At 38.7% G+C, this 14,625-nt stretch overlaps 1 protein-coding gene across 1 annotated transcript in view; it reads right to left on the bottom strand.

Moving 5' to 3' along the window:
- Positions 1–14,625, bottom strand: part of ATP8A2 (ATPase phospholipid transporting 8A2) — a 1,256,305-nt gene that overhangs the window by 1,024,238 nt on the left and 217,442 nt on the right. Inside the window, exon 21 of the mRNA XM_053705572.1 lies at positions 7,431–7,569. Coding sequence (XP_053561547.1) covers positions 7,431–7,569 — 139 coding nt within the window. The remainder of the gene's footprint in view (positions 1–7,430; positions 7,570–14,625) is intronic.

The following is a 14,625-nucleotide window of genomic DNA, read 5'->3' as shown; positions in this document are numbered from 1 at the left end:
CAGCACCTCTAAAAAAAGGTCCACTGGCACCCCCAAGACCTGAGGATAAACAACAAATCTCAGATCCTACACCTAGCCAGACTAGCCCAAGCAACGGCAAATCTGACAGCAAGGGAACAAAAAGGAACCCCAAGACCGGGCCCCAAAAGGGCGGAAGAATGGACACAGCCACATCAATCTAAAGACAATAGAGCAGACGTTAGACCCAAAGAGATCTAGCAAAGCCACCCGACTAAGTCTCAATTTGGAGCCAGCAGTTCACCAGATGGAAATGAACAACTCAAAGAGCAGTCCAATCCCTGAACCAGATAAAACATCTGTTCCAACCTCCCGAACACAGGAAAGGTCCCTAAAAAAGGAACCACACCTCCGTAAGGAGGTCAACGAGCCCCCAGAAGAGGAGAGTGTCGATAAACACCTGCCCATAAGAAAGGAAGTCGAAGGAAGAACCGAGAGGACACAAGGCCACGTCACCGATGAACACAAAAAGAACCCCTTAAAACACCATTGTGCTAGCACACATACCAGGCGCAAAAGTGATAGTTGGGCAACCGCAAACCTTCCGTTTGCTAGGCAGAAAAGCCCACCATCAGGTCACATTAGTTGGCTGTCCAAAGGGAATCGTATCGTCCGGCACAAGACAAGCCACAGTAAATCTGGCCAAGCTGTAAAACAGAACAGCCAGAACAAGGGCTAAGCCCAAGTACCCTGGAAACTGGAACCCCCAGGCCAGTCCCAGGATCATAAGGTCCGGTAACATCCCCATCCCACAGCAGGATCCACAAAGAGAAAATGATAAGTAAAACCCTTGGCAACCAGAAGATCAGGACAAGAAGCCTGGGCCCCACGAATGTTTGGATTAAACAATCTTCCAGGAACATAAATCCCTCGTCTAATATAAAAAAATAGACCTCCCAGGGAAAAATCCAGAATTACCCGGATAACAAGAGCAAGAAGCCCTTGCAAGTCCTGACCCAAAGGGAAGAGATCACCCCTTGCAGGAACCCAACACTCCTAAGAGCCAAGGCCATAAAAGGACACTAGAGCTAACAGGCTAATCCCCCTTAAAGGACACAAGGCGCTGCTCATTTTATCAACCTCGAAAAGGAGGAAGGCTGAGTAGACCTCGCCCGGGGATCGAACTAGCAACCTTTGGTAGTATGCTGAGCAAGCTATCCAGCTAGCCACGAGCTCCATACACAAGGGAAACAATGAGGACAAGTCACCCGAACAGAGCAACATCAAGCGCCACATCACCTCAGATTCGTAAAACATGGGCTTGGATGCCACCTGGATGGCAATACCTGAACCCTGTGAGTGGAAAACCACTAGGACCTCTTCTTCCCCAAAGGAGATGCATAAGGACCCCTAACTGGAGCCCAAAAAGACCTCACTGTCTAATGTCCCAAAAAAGGAACAACTAACTCCCGAAGGGAATCCAAGTCCCCCGAAAGTGACCCATCCACAAGGAAAAATGGATAAAGTCCAAGAAGGTCTCAATGAAGAAGAGAACCACTAAAGGAACAAGTCTAAAAGGAAAATTTCCTAAAGCCACACCACCCCGACCGGCGGAGGAGGTGCCAAACCCTCTAATTTTCCCACCACGTGTGAAGGAATACTCTAGGTCTTGAGGGTATCGGAAGCAACAGAGTGATGCAGCAAAATCCACTGACCCAGTCACCATAGAGACTGCTATTTAGGACTCAAACAATCCCGAGAGCCACATGGACCCGCATGTCCTCTTGAGAATGCTTAGCTGAACTTGTAAAACAAATAACAAGAAACATGATAATGTTGAGAGCACTCGGCACCCCAACCTGACCAGCAAGGTATAAATAGGCGCCACGTGTCTGAATAAGCCGCGACACAGAATATCTGAACCCAAGCAGGACCAGCCTGCAACCAAAGTCCGTAGAAGCACAGCGAGTATCGATCCCAGCGAAAGTTCCCACAGGAAACATAGTATGAAAAATAAAAATAAAATTCATCCTAATTGGATAAAATAAAATGACAGGCAACCCGAGGGTTAACACCCCAAGAAGAAAAGCAAGATTCGCAGGACCAGCCTAACGGAAAGCCTGTTCTTCCAACAAGACTGGGAAGGATCTCGATAACAAGACTTAAAGGAGATTACTTCAACCCCCCATGTCTAACGAGGTGAGCCATTCAAAGAAGGAGACTGATGATTCCCATAACCGAGAAGGGTAGGGTCCCCAAACAGCTCAAAAACGTGTCTGAGTAGAACACGAAGGCGAGTCAGCCTGTAACGAAAGGCACAACACTCAGCCTTTGGCTGGGGTGTCTTTGCCTCCTCCTGGTAGCCAGGTTCTTATTTCCCAAAAGTAATGAATGCAGCTGTGGACTCTTTCCATTTATGAAGAAAAATATTTAAGAAAAATATTGCACAAAAAAGTTATTAAGACTCCAAACATATGAGGTCTCAGGTGTTCGAAAAAAGACATGCAAACGGCTTTAATATATATATTTATATATGTCTATTTATATGTACTTATTTATGTATTTATATGTGTATATATGTATTTAGACATATACAGTATACACATATAAACATATAAATACATAGTACACATACTGTATATAGACATATATAGAAGTGCATATGAGCCCTTTACAGTAGATGAAAACATGGAAAAGCATATTCATATTTAATATTGGTATTAAACATGTATTTACTGTAAATATTTCACATTCCAATGTTATGCACATAGCAAAATATGTTCTAAGTAATTATAAATAGATATTCCTATATAAATACCTATATATAATCATGTACTGTATATATATATATATATATATATATATATATAAATATATATATATATATATATATATATATATATATATATATATATATATATATAGGTAAAAATATATATTGTACCAAAATACCATCAGATATATGTAGAAATGTATATTTATGAATAAATAAAACATGTTCTGCTATGTGTCGAACATTGGAATGTGAAATATTCATATTTTCATGTCTGGTTAGCACACTTGAGAATATGCAATCATGTTTACGCATGAATAGGGTGTTAGTTTTTTTTCTATGGGGGAATATGCCATTGTACGTGCAATATTGTAAGTTTGGCGCAAAATGCTTACTTCTAGTGCAATTAATGATAGAGCGGGAGCGTTTAATATTGCTCCACTTGTAATCTGGCCCATAGATTTGCAAGGCTGATAGAGATAAAATCACACTCTCTAACGAACGAGAGCATGTCATTTTTGTTCACTATAATGGCCCTTTAAGCAGCCAACAACTTTACCTAGCATGGGAGCACGCTACAAGTAGTTGAATGGCACAATAAGGTGCACTGTGATTTGATAGTGAGCCTGTGATGCACTATTTAAATAACTACCGCGCCGAAGAGGATGGCTTCCCTAAGTAGGTAACTATACTTTTAGCCCTTAAATTTTTTCAGACGGAAGGCCTTCTAAATGTAACACGTAACATAAATGTTATGTAACATTCTCCATAATGTTTACTGTCCCTTTAATTAGGACTGAAAGATTAAGTGAAATATAGACACTATATGTAGTTCCTAATTTAGAGCTCTTTTCCATCCTTCTATAGGTAGCCATATTTTAATAAGCTCTATAGCAAAGCATTGATGGGGATTGATTAATGTAATATTTGTGCACAAAAACTCAATCTTTGAAAAGGAGCATCTTAGCTTTAAAGGGACACTGAACTCAAATTTTTTCTTTTGTAATTCAGAAAGAGCAGGCAATTTTAAGCAACTTTCTAATTTACTCCTATTATCAATTTTTCTTTGTTCTCTTGCTATCATTATTTGAAAAAGAAGGCATCTAAGCTTTTTTTTGGTTTCAGTACTCTGGACAGCACTTTTTTATTGGTGGATGAATTTATCCACCAATCAGCAAGGACAACCCAGGCGTGTGCACGTGCGTGCATTAGCCACACTGACACCAATGAAGGAACTGGAAGGAAGGGGAAAAAAAGTTATTTTTTTATTTTTTTTTACATATAAAAGGATCTGGAAGGGGGTGGGGGTATTGAGGGGGGGCTGCTACACTACAGAAATAATTACAAATAAAAATAAAAGTTGTAAATAAAATTAAAATACTTTGGTTTGTGGGGCCAAACTGGGTACTGGCAGACAGCTGCCAGTACCCAAGATGGCGGTAATTAGGTAGGGGAGAGGGTTAGAGAGCTGGAGGGGGGGATCAGGGAGGTTGGTGCTAAGGCAGGGGTCCATCACAACTAAAATATTTTATTATTTTTATTTAAAAAAAAACAAAAAACCTCTTTTATTTAGTACTTAAGATGGCGGGAACAATTGTGGGGTGGGGGAGGGAAGAGAGCTGTTTGGGAGGGATCAGGGGGTGGGATGTGTCAGGTGGGAGGCTGATCTCTAAAATTAACCCTGCAAGCTCCCTACAAGCTACCTAATGTAACCCCTTCACTGCTGGGCATAATTCACGTGTGGTGCGCAGCAGCATTTAGCGGCCTTCTAATTACCAAAAAGCAACGCCAAAGCCATATAAGTCTGCTATTTCTGAACAAAGGGGATCCCAGAGAAGCTTTTACAACAATTTGTGCCATAATTGCAGAAGCTGTTTGTAAATAATTTCAGTGGGAAACCTAAAGTTTGTGACAAAATTTGTGAAAAAGTGAACTTTTTTTTTTTTTTATCGCATTTGGCGGTGAAATGGTGACATGAAATATACCAAAATGGGCCTAGATCAATACTTTGGGATGTCTTCTAAAACAAAATATATACATGTCAAGGGATATTGAGGTATTCCTGACAGATATCAGGGTTCCAAAGTAACTAGCGCTAATTTTGAAAAAAAGTGGTTTGGAAATAGCAAAGTGCTACTTGTATTTATTGCCCCATAAATTGCAAAAAAAGCAAAGAACATGTAAACATTGGGTATTTCTAAACTGAGGACAAAATTTAGAAACTATTTAGCATGGGTGTTTTTTGGTGGTTGTAGATGTGTAACAGATTTTGGGGGTCAAAGTAAGAAAAAGTGTGGGTTTTTTTTTCATTTTTTCCTCATATTTTATCTTTTTTTTTTTTAGTAAATTATAAGATATGATGAAAATAATGGTATCTTTAGAAAGTCCATTTAATGGCGAGAAAAACGGTATATAATATGTGTGGGTACAGTAAATGAGTAAGAGGAAAATTACAGCTAAACGTAAACACTGCAGAAATGTAAAAATAGCCATTGTCATTAAGGGTAAGAAAATTGAAAAATGGTCTGGTCATTAAGGGGTTAAAATGTCAGCTTTGGATTGTTCTTTTTAATATTTTTATTAATGACTTGGAGCAAGGATTAAATAGCAATATCTCTAGTTTTGAAGATGATACAAAGTTGTGTAAGGTCGTTAGGTCAGTGCAGGGGATTTACAAAAATAAGAAGAATGGGTAGGTAAATGGAAAATGAGATTTAATACTGGAAAATGTAAGGTTCTACATTTTGGAAGTAAAAATAAGCCGGGAACCTATTATTTAAATGGAACTAGACTTAGCCAAACAGAGGAGGAAAGGGATTTGGGAGTAGTAATAGATAACAAGCTAAAGATGGGTGCACAATGCAGGTCAGTGGCTTCTAAGGTTAATAAGATACTAGCATGTATTAAAAAAAAGTATTGATGCAAGGGAGGAAAGCATAATTCTGTCACTATAAATCCCTGGTAAGATTTCGCCTTGAGTATGGAGTGCAGTTCTGGTGACTATTCTCAAAAAAACAATGCAGAGTTAGAAAAAGTTCAGAGAAGGGTCACAAAACCAAGGGGGATAGAGAATGTAAGCAATGAGGAGAGGTTAGCCAAACTGGGTCTGTTTTCTCTAGAAAAATGGTGCTTGAGAGGTGATATTATACATATAATCAAGGCTTATACAGAGATGGCAGAAGCTTGGTTTATTCCAAGAAAATTATTTATGACAAGAGGTCACAATTTAAGGCTGTAGGAAAGGAGATTTAAACTCTAGCAATGTAAACGATTTCACGGAAAGAGCAATCAAATTGTGGAACTCATTACCTAAGGAGGTAGTGCCAATACCTTAGATACATTTCTGGCTAGAAACAAAGTTCAGGGATATGATTGATGGTGTAAAATAGGTCACATTTTTAAATTTGCTAAATGCAAGCTCAATTGGAGCTTTTACTCTACAATTGGAGCTTTTAGTTAATGTACTTCTGTCTTTTTCAACCTCATGTACTATGTTACTATGATAAAGGGACAAGAAAGTCCCAATTAGACTGTAACGATCATATCAGAAAGAACGTGCCATTTTAAAAGCTTTTTCAATTTTCTTTATTCCCTTGGTATTTTCTTGTTGAAAAGCATAACTAGGTAGGCTCAGGAACATCAGGGCACTACAGTTTTCTCATTAGCTCACCATATGCTACATATGCTAGGCTCCAGTAGTTGCTAATCTAGAGCTAAGTTTGCAGCGGTTAACACATGGTTTTATACAAGTAATAGTGCAATAATATAATGCTCTAACACACTGTAGTATGTTGTCTTCTTTTTTTTTATGTTATGTCACTATAATAAATCCCAAATTTGCCTTTTGCATTCAATTTTTACATCTATTATCACCAGTGCTTCTTTCTCATGGTATTTTGTTTTTAAAGTGATACCTAGGTAGGTTACGTGCACATGTCTGGAGCACTCCATGTCAGGAAATAGTGCTGCCATCTAGTGCTCCGGCAAATGGGTAACATTCCTGTAAATAACTTGCCATATAGAGCGAAACACACTTGCACGCTTCTGAGCTTAACAATGGATACCAAGAGAGTAAATTAGAAAGTAGTTAAAATTTTGCACACTCCGGGCCGAATTTTCTGGCTCCGAATGGAGCTTGATGCCCCTTGTTTCTGGCAAGCCTTCAGGCTCGCTGGAAAGAGAAGTTATGAAGCAGCGGTCCATAACTTGTCCGTCTGCTCTGAGGCGGCGAACAGAACTCAACCAGATCGAATACGATCGGGTTGATTGACACCCCCTTCAGGGGGCAGTATTGCACAAGCAGTTCTGGTGAACTGCTTGTGCAATGATACATGCCGACAGCGTATGCTCGCACTTTGATAAATATGCCCCTCTATCTGAAATGTGCAAAAAAATGGGTTTTATGTCCCTTTAAACATATCTCGAATTTACTTCTTGTACTAAAAGACAATCCCATTAATCTGCCAAATCTTTTAAAACAAATGCACTAAGATGACTTCTGTACCTACAAATTAAAATTGTGATCACTTATTCAGATGCTGGGTTCATACATAATTTAAGAAGCCATATTTCTACAGAATCACATTGTAATTATAATGGCAATTATATTCATTAGTATGAAAACATTCATTCATTTATGCAAAACACACGTTCACTTTCCCCCACTGCCTCTTGCTGAATATGAAATGTAATTTGTTACCTATGTTGACAGCAGTTTCCTGCTTATCGCCAGTTAGGACCCATATTTTAATCTCAGCTTTCATTAGTGTTGCAATTGTTTCTGGAACTCCTCCCTGCAGACGATCTTCTATCGCTGTTGCACCAAGAAGCATTAAATTCTGGGGAACAAATATATATATATTGTTAATGCAAACAAGTTTGTTTTGTTGATTTAAACATAATGACATATTTACCAATAGAAGTGCAGGGGTATATTATTTTGTTTTTGTTGTCAATTTTATAATTAAATGAATAAGAAAATGCTAAAAATGAAAATCTTAAAAATATGTAGATCGTGATGTTGGTGCAAAGTGTATTTTTACTTCCTTTTATGCAGTGGCACTGGATGACCTGGTGTGATGCAAATATTTTAAAACCACCAATCAGGCTTCTTTTATTTTTTGCCAATAAAGATTTAAAGGGCCATAATACCCAAATGTTTAAACACTTGAAAGTGATGCAGCATAGTTGTAAAAAGCTGACTAGAAAATATCACCTGAACATCTCTATGTAAAAAAAAAAAAAGATATTTTACCTCAAAAGTTCCTCAGTAGCCACGTCCCATTGTAAAGGATTTCTAAGCAGCATTTTAGTGTGTCTGTCCTGGGACAGCTGAAAGGATGAGCCTCGTGAACTCTCATATTATTTCACCAGAGATGCTCATGTGATATTTTCCTGTCAGCTTTTTACAGTTATACTGCATCAGTTTCAAGTGATTTAGCATTTAGAGTATTATGTCCCTTTAAAAATAAATAAATAAATAAAATTCAACACTAGACGTTAGCATTTTGATAATCCTTTAAAGCTCTCAACCTATCTTAAAGGGACATAAAAGGGTAAAAAGAACGTGCAGTAATGTGCTGTTGATTTTTTTTTATTATTATTATTATTAAACTATTGCTTACATAGAACTATGTGTTGAACCCCTGGAAAAAAAGGTCTTAAAAAAGCCATTATAGTCAAAACACTTCATGCTCTAATCTGAGCAGGTAATCTGAACATGTAATTTTAAAAGACTATTGACCCTAGACCTCATAAAGGGGTTAAACACACAGTAGAAATACTGGTTGGTACTCGCTTGTCCTGTGCGGAAAATGTCAATGATCCAATCAGGAGCACTAGTCACATGACTAAGGTGTGGAACTAGTGCTGATGATTGGATCAGCTGCATTTTCCGCTCTGGACCAGAAGTGCTCTGCGAGTACCAAGCAGTATTTTTACTGTGCGTTTAACCCCATTTGCGGGGGTTAATTACACAATAGTGCAGAGTCAATAGTTTTAAAATGACATTCTCTGACATAGATCATGTATTTCTTAGACTATTATTGCCCTTTAAAGTCAGCTCCAGAGAAGCAATGTACTGTTAGTTGGTATCTGAACGCATCTAGATAGCCAATTAGAAGGGGCATACGTGCTATAAGTTAAATTTTGACTTTCATTACCCTTTAACGCTTTAATAAGTGCCTTTAAAGACAGAATCCCATAAAACCCATGCCAGTACTATTTACACATGGAAAATACTCCTGACTACTAATATTAGATTAGCAAAGCTGGGCATTATTGAGTTAATGGGGCCGAATTATCAAGCTCCAAACGGAGCTTGATGCCGCTGTTTCTGCTGCTCCATAACTGGTCCGCCTGCTCTGAGGCTGCGGACATCAATCCACCCGATAATTTACGATCGGGCTGATTGACACCCCAATATCTAGAGAAAGCTGTGACACTAACGGCTAGATTTAGAGTTTTGTTGGTAACGACCCGCGTAGCTAATGCTGGCTTTTTTCCCCCCGCAACTTTTAAATACCGCTGGTATTTAGAGTTCACAGAAGGGCTGCGTTAGGCTCCAAAAAAGGAGCGTAGAACATAATTTACCGCCACTGCAACTCTCAATACCAGCGGTGCTTACGGACGCGGCCAGCTTCAAAAACGTGCTTGTGCACAATTCCCCCATAGGAAACAATGGGGCAGTTTGAGCTGAAAAAAACGCAGCCCCATTATTTCCTATGGGGAAACACTTCCTAAGTCTGCACCTAACACCCAAACATGAACCCTGAGTCTAAACACCCCTAACCTTACACTTATTAACCCCTAATCTGCCGCCCCCGATATCACTGACACCTGCATATTTTTTAACCCCTAATCTGCCGCTCCGTACACCGCCGCAACCTACATTATCCCTATGTACCCCTAATCTGCTGCCCCTAACACCGCCGACCCCTATATTATATAGAAACATAGAAACATAGAAACATAGATATTGACGGCAGATAAGAGCCATAGGCCCAGCAAGTCTGCCCGACCTTACCTAACAGTATAAACTTATCTAGTTCGTAGGATAGCCCTATGCTTGTCCCATGCATTTTTAAAGTCCCCCACAGTGTTTGTTGCTACTACCTCTTGAGGAAGTTTATTCCATAAATCAATCACTCTTTCTGTAAAGAAGTGCTTCCTCAAATTACTCCTGAATCTACTACCCTTTAGCTTGAGCTCATGACCCCTTGTTCTTAAATTTTCCATTTTATGTAAAATACCCACAGCCTCAGTTTTACTAAACCCTTTAATGTACTTGAAAGTTGCTATCATATCACCTCTTTCCCTTCTCTCCTCTAAGCTATACATATTTAGGTCATTGAGCCTATCCTGGTAAGTTTTATTTTTTAGACCATGTACCATTTTGGTAGCCCTCCTTTGCACAGATTCAAGTTTGTTAATATCCTTCTGAAGATATGGCCTCCAGAACTGCACACAATACTCAAGATGAGGCCTAATTAATGATCTATAAAGTGGCATAAAAACCTTACTATTTCTGCTGCAAATACCTCTACCAATACATCCAAGCATTCTGCTAGCCTTACTCGCTAAATTACTACATTGTTTACTAAGTTTTAAATCATCTGAAATAATAATTCCCAAGTCCTGTTCCTCGTCTGTAACAGTCAGTAAAGTGTCATTGAGTCTGTAATTAACATTTGGATTTTTCTTCCCTAAATGCATTATTTTACACTTTGCTGTGTTAAACTTTAGATCCCAGTCGTTTGTCCAATCCTCCAATTGTTGTATATCACTTCTCATTTTGTCTACCCCCCCTGGAACATCCACTCTGTTGCAAATTTTTGTATCATCTGCAAAGAGACATACTTTCCCCTGTAGCCCTTTGCTGATATCGCAGATAAATATGTTAAACAAAACAGGCCCCAGAACTGACCCCTGAGGAACACCACTAGTAACAGCCCCCTCTGCTGAATGAACTCCATTTACTAAGACACTTTGTTTTCTGTCCTTAAGCCAGCATTCCACCCAGTTTACAATTTTTGAATCTAGACCAAGGAGATATAGTTTGTGAATAAGTTTATTGTGTGGGACGGTGTCAAATGCTTTGCTGAAATCTAGATATGCTACATCAACTGCTCCTCCCTTGTCTAATACTTTTGTTACATAATCAAAGAAGTCAATTAGATTAGTCTGACATGATCTCCCTGAAGTAAAACCATGCTGATTTTGGTCCTCTAAATTGTTTGTCTTTTGTTTTGTCTTTTATTAACCCCTAATCTGCCGCCCCCAACGTCGCCTCCACCTACCTACAATTATTAACCCCTAATCTGCCGACCGGACCTCACCGCTACTCTAATAAATGTATTAATCCCTAAAGCTAAATCTAACCATAACACTAATACCCCCCCCCTAAGTTAAATATAATTTAAATCTAACGAAATAAATTAACTCTTATTAAATAAATGATTCCTATTTAAAGCTAAATACTTACCTGTAAAATAAATCCTAATATAGCTACAATATAAATTATAATTATATTGTAGCTATTTTAGGATTAATATTTATTTTACAGGCAACTTTGTATTTATTTTAACCAGGTACAATAGCTATTAAATAGTTAATAACTATTTAATAGTTACCTAGTTAAAATAATTACAAAATTACCTGTAAAATAAATCCTAACCTAAGTTACAATTAAACCTAACACTACACTATCAATAAATTAATTAAATAAAATACCTACAATTATCTACAATTAAACCTAACACTACACTATCAGTAAATTAATTAAATACAATACCTACAAATAAATACAATTAAATAAACTAACTAAAGTACAAAAAATAAAAAAAGAACTAAGTTACAAAAAATAAAAAAATATTTACAAACATTATAAAACTATTACAACAATTTTAAGCTAATTACACCTACTCTAAGCCCCCTAACAAAATAACAAAGCCCCCCAAAATAAAAAAATGCCCTACCCTATTCTAAAATACAAATAGAAAAGCTCTTTTACCTTACCAGCCCTTAAAAGGGCCTTTTGCGGGGCATGCCCCAAATAATTCAGCTCTTTTGCCTGTAAAAAAAAACATACAATACCCCCCCAACATTACAACCCACCACCCACATACCCCTAATCTAACCCAAACCCCCCTTAAATAAACCTAACACTAAGCCCCTGAAGATCTTCCTACCTTATCTTCACCACGCCGGGTATCACCGATCAGTCCAGTCTCCGAAGTCTTCATCCAAGCCCAAGCGGGGGCTGAAGACGTCCATCCTCCGGCTGAAGTCTTGATCCAAGCGGCGGCTGAAGAGGTCCATCATCGGGGCTGAAGTCTTCATCCTATCCGGGCAGAAGAGGAGATCCGGACCGGTAGACATCTTCATCCAAGCGGCATCTTCTATCTTCTTCCATCCGTCGACGAGCGGCTCCATCTTCAAGACCTCCGGCGCGGATCCATCCTCTTCTTCCGACGTCCTAGCACAGAATGAAGGTTCCTTTAAGGGACGTCATCCAAGATGGCGTCCCTCGAATTCCGATTGACTGATAGGATTCTATCAGCCAATCGGAATTAAGGTAGGAAAATTCTGATTGGCAGATGGAATCAGACAATCAAATTCAAGTTCAATCCGATTGGCTGATTGGATCAGCCAATGAAATTGAGCTTGCATTCTATTGGCTGATCGGAACAGCCAATAGAATGCGAGCTCAATCTGATTGGCTGATTGGATCAGCCAATCGGATTGAAATTGAATCTGATTGGCTGATTCCATCAGCCAATCAGAATTTTCCTACCTTAATTCCGATTGGCTGATAGAATCCAATCAGCCAATCGGAATTCGAGGGACGTCATCTTGGATGACGTCCCTTAAAGGAACCTTCATTCTGTGTTAGGACGTCGGAAGAAGAGGATGGATCCGCGCCGGAGGTCTTGAAGATGGAGCCGCTCGTCGTCGGATGGAAGAAGATAGAAGATGCCGCTTGGATGAAGATGTCTACCGGTCCGGATCTCCTCTTCTGCCCGGATAGGATGAAGACTTCAGCCCCGATGATGGACCTCTTCAGCCGCCGCTTGGATCAAGACTTCAGCCGGAGGATGGACGTCTTCAGCCCCCGCTTGGGCTTGGATGAAGACTTCGGAGCCTGGACTGATCGGTGTTACCCGGCGTGGTGAAGATAAGGTAGGAAGATCTTCAGGGGCTTAGTGTTAGGTTTATTTAAGGGGGGTTTGGGTTAGATTAGGGGTATGTGGGTGGTGGGTTGTAATGTTGGGGGGGGTATTGTATGTTTTTTTTTACAGGCAAAAGAGCTGAATTCTTTCGGGCATGCCCCGCAAAAGGCCCTTTTAAGGGCTGGTAAGGTAAAAGAGCTTTTCTATTTGTATTTTAGAATAGGGTAGGGCATTTTTTTATTTTGGGGGGCTTTGTTATTTTATTAGGGGGCTTAGAGTAGGTGTAATTAGTTTAAAATTGTTGTAATATTTTTATTATGTTTGTAAATATTTTTTTATTTTTTGTAACTTAGTTCTTTTTTATTTTTTGTACTTTAGTTAGTTTATTTAATTGTATTTATTTGTAGGTATTGTATTTAATTAATTTATTGATAGTGTAGTGTTAGGTTTAATTGTAGATAATTGTAGGTAAGTTATTTAATTAATTTATTGATAGTGTAGTGTTAGGTTTAATTGTAACTTATGTTAGGATTTATTTTACAGGTAATTTTGTAATTATTTTAACTAGGTAACTATTAAATAGTTATTAACTATTTAATAGTTATTGTACCTGGTTAAAATAAATACAAAGTTGCCTGTAAAATAAATATTAATCCTAAAATAGCTACAATATAATTATAATTTATATTGTAGCTATATTAGGATTTATTTTACAGGTAAGTATTTAGCTTTAAATAGGAATAATTTATTTAATAAAAGTTAATTTATTTCGTTAGATTTAAATTATATTTAACTTAGGGGGGTGTTAGTGTTAGGGTTAGACTTAGCTTTAGGGGTTAATACATTTATTAGAGTAGCGGTGAGGTCCGGTCGGCAGATTAGGGGTTAATAATTGTAGGTAGGTGGAGGCGACGTTGGGGGCGGCAGATTAGGGGTTAATAAATATAATATAGGGGTCGGCGGTGTTAGGGGCAGCAGATTAGGGTACATAGGGATAATGTAGGTGGGGGCGGTGTGCAATTGGCAGATTAGGGGTTAGAAAATTTTAATAGAGTGGCGGCGATGTGGGGGGACCTCGGTTTAGGGGTACATAGGTAGTTTATGGGTGTTAGTGTACTTTAGAGCACAGTAGTTAAGAGCTTTATGAACCGGCGTTAGCCCAGAAAGCTCTTAACTCCTGGCTTTTCTCTGCGGCTGGAGTTTTGTCGTTAGATTTCTAAAGCTCACTTCAGCCATGACTCTAAATACCAGCGTTAGAAAGATCCCATTGAAAAGATAGGATACGCAATTGACTTAAGGGGATCTGCGGTATGGAAAAGTTGCGGCTGCAAAGTGAGCGTTAGACCCTTTCCTGACTGACTCTAAATACCAGCGGTACCCCAAAACCAGCGTTAGGACCCTCTAACGCTGGTTTTGACGGCTAACGCCAAACTCTAAATCTAGCCGTATATTAGGCCAAGAATATTAAATATATTAACATACATTATTCATAAAATTCTTCAATCCACACTACACATGAATTAACTGATATTTACTGATAATTCATTATACTCTACTCATGTGCACATCATCAATAACAGCATAATCAGTTTCATGAACAGAAATTAACAACAGAACAACAGTGATGAAACCCATTTGATCTGCAGCCATGGATAATACAGAATGTAGAGAATAAGGAGGGGATGGGAGAGGGACTATAAGGTAAACAAAGGAGACGTGACATAG

The sequence above is a fragment of the Bombina bombina genome, chromosome 3 (assembly GCF_027579735.1).
Source record: "Bombina bombina isolate aBomBom1 chromosome 3, aBomBom1.pri, whole genome shotgun sequence".
Lineage (NCBI taxonomy): Eukaryota > Metazoa > Chordata > Amphibia > Anura > Bombinatoridae > Bombina > Bombina bombina.
This window is presented reverse-complemented; position numbering and strand designations above follow the sequence as displayed.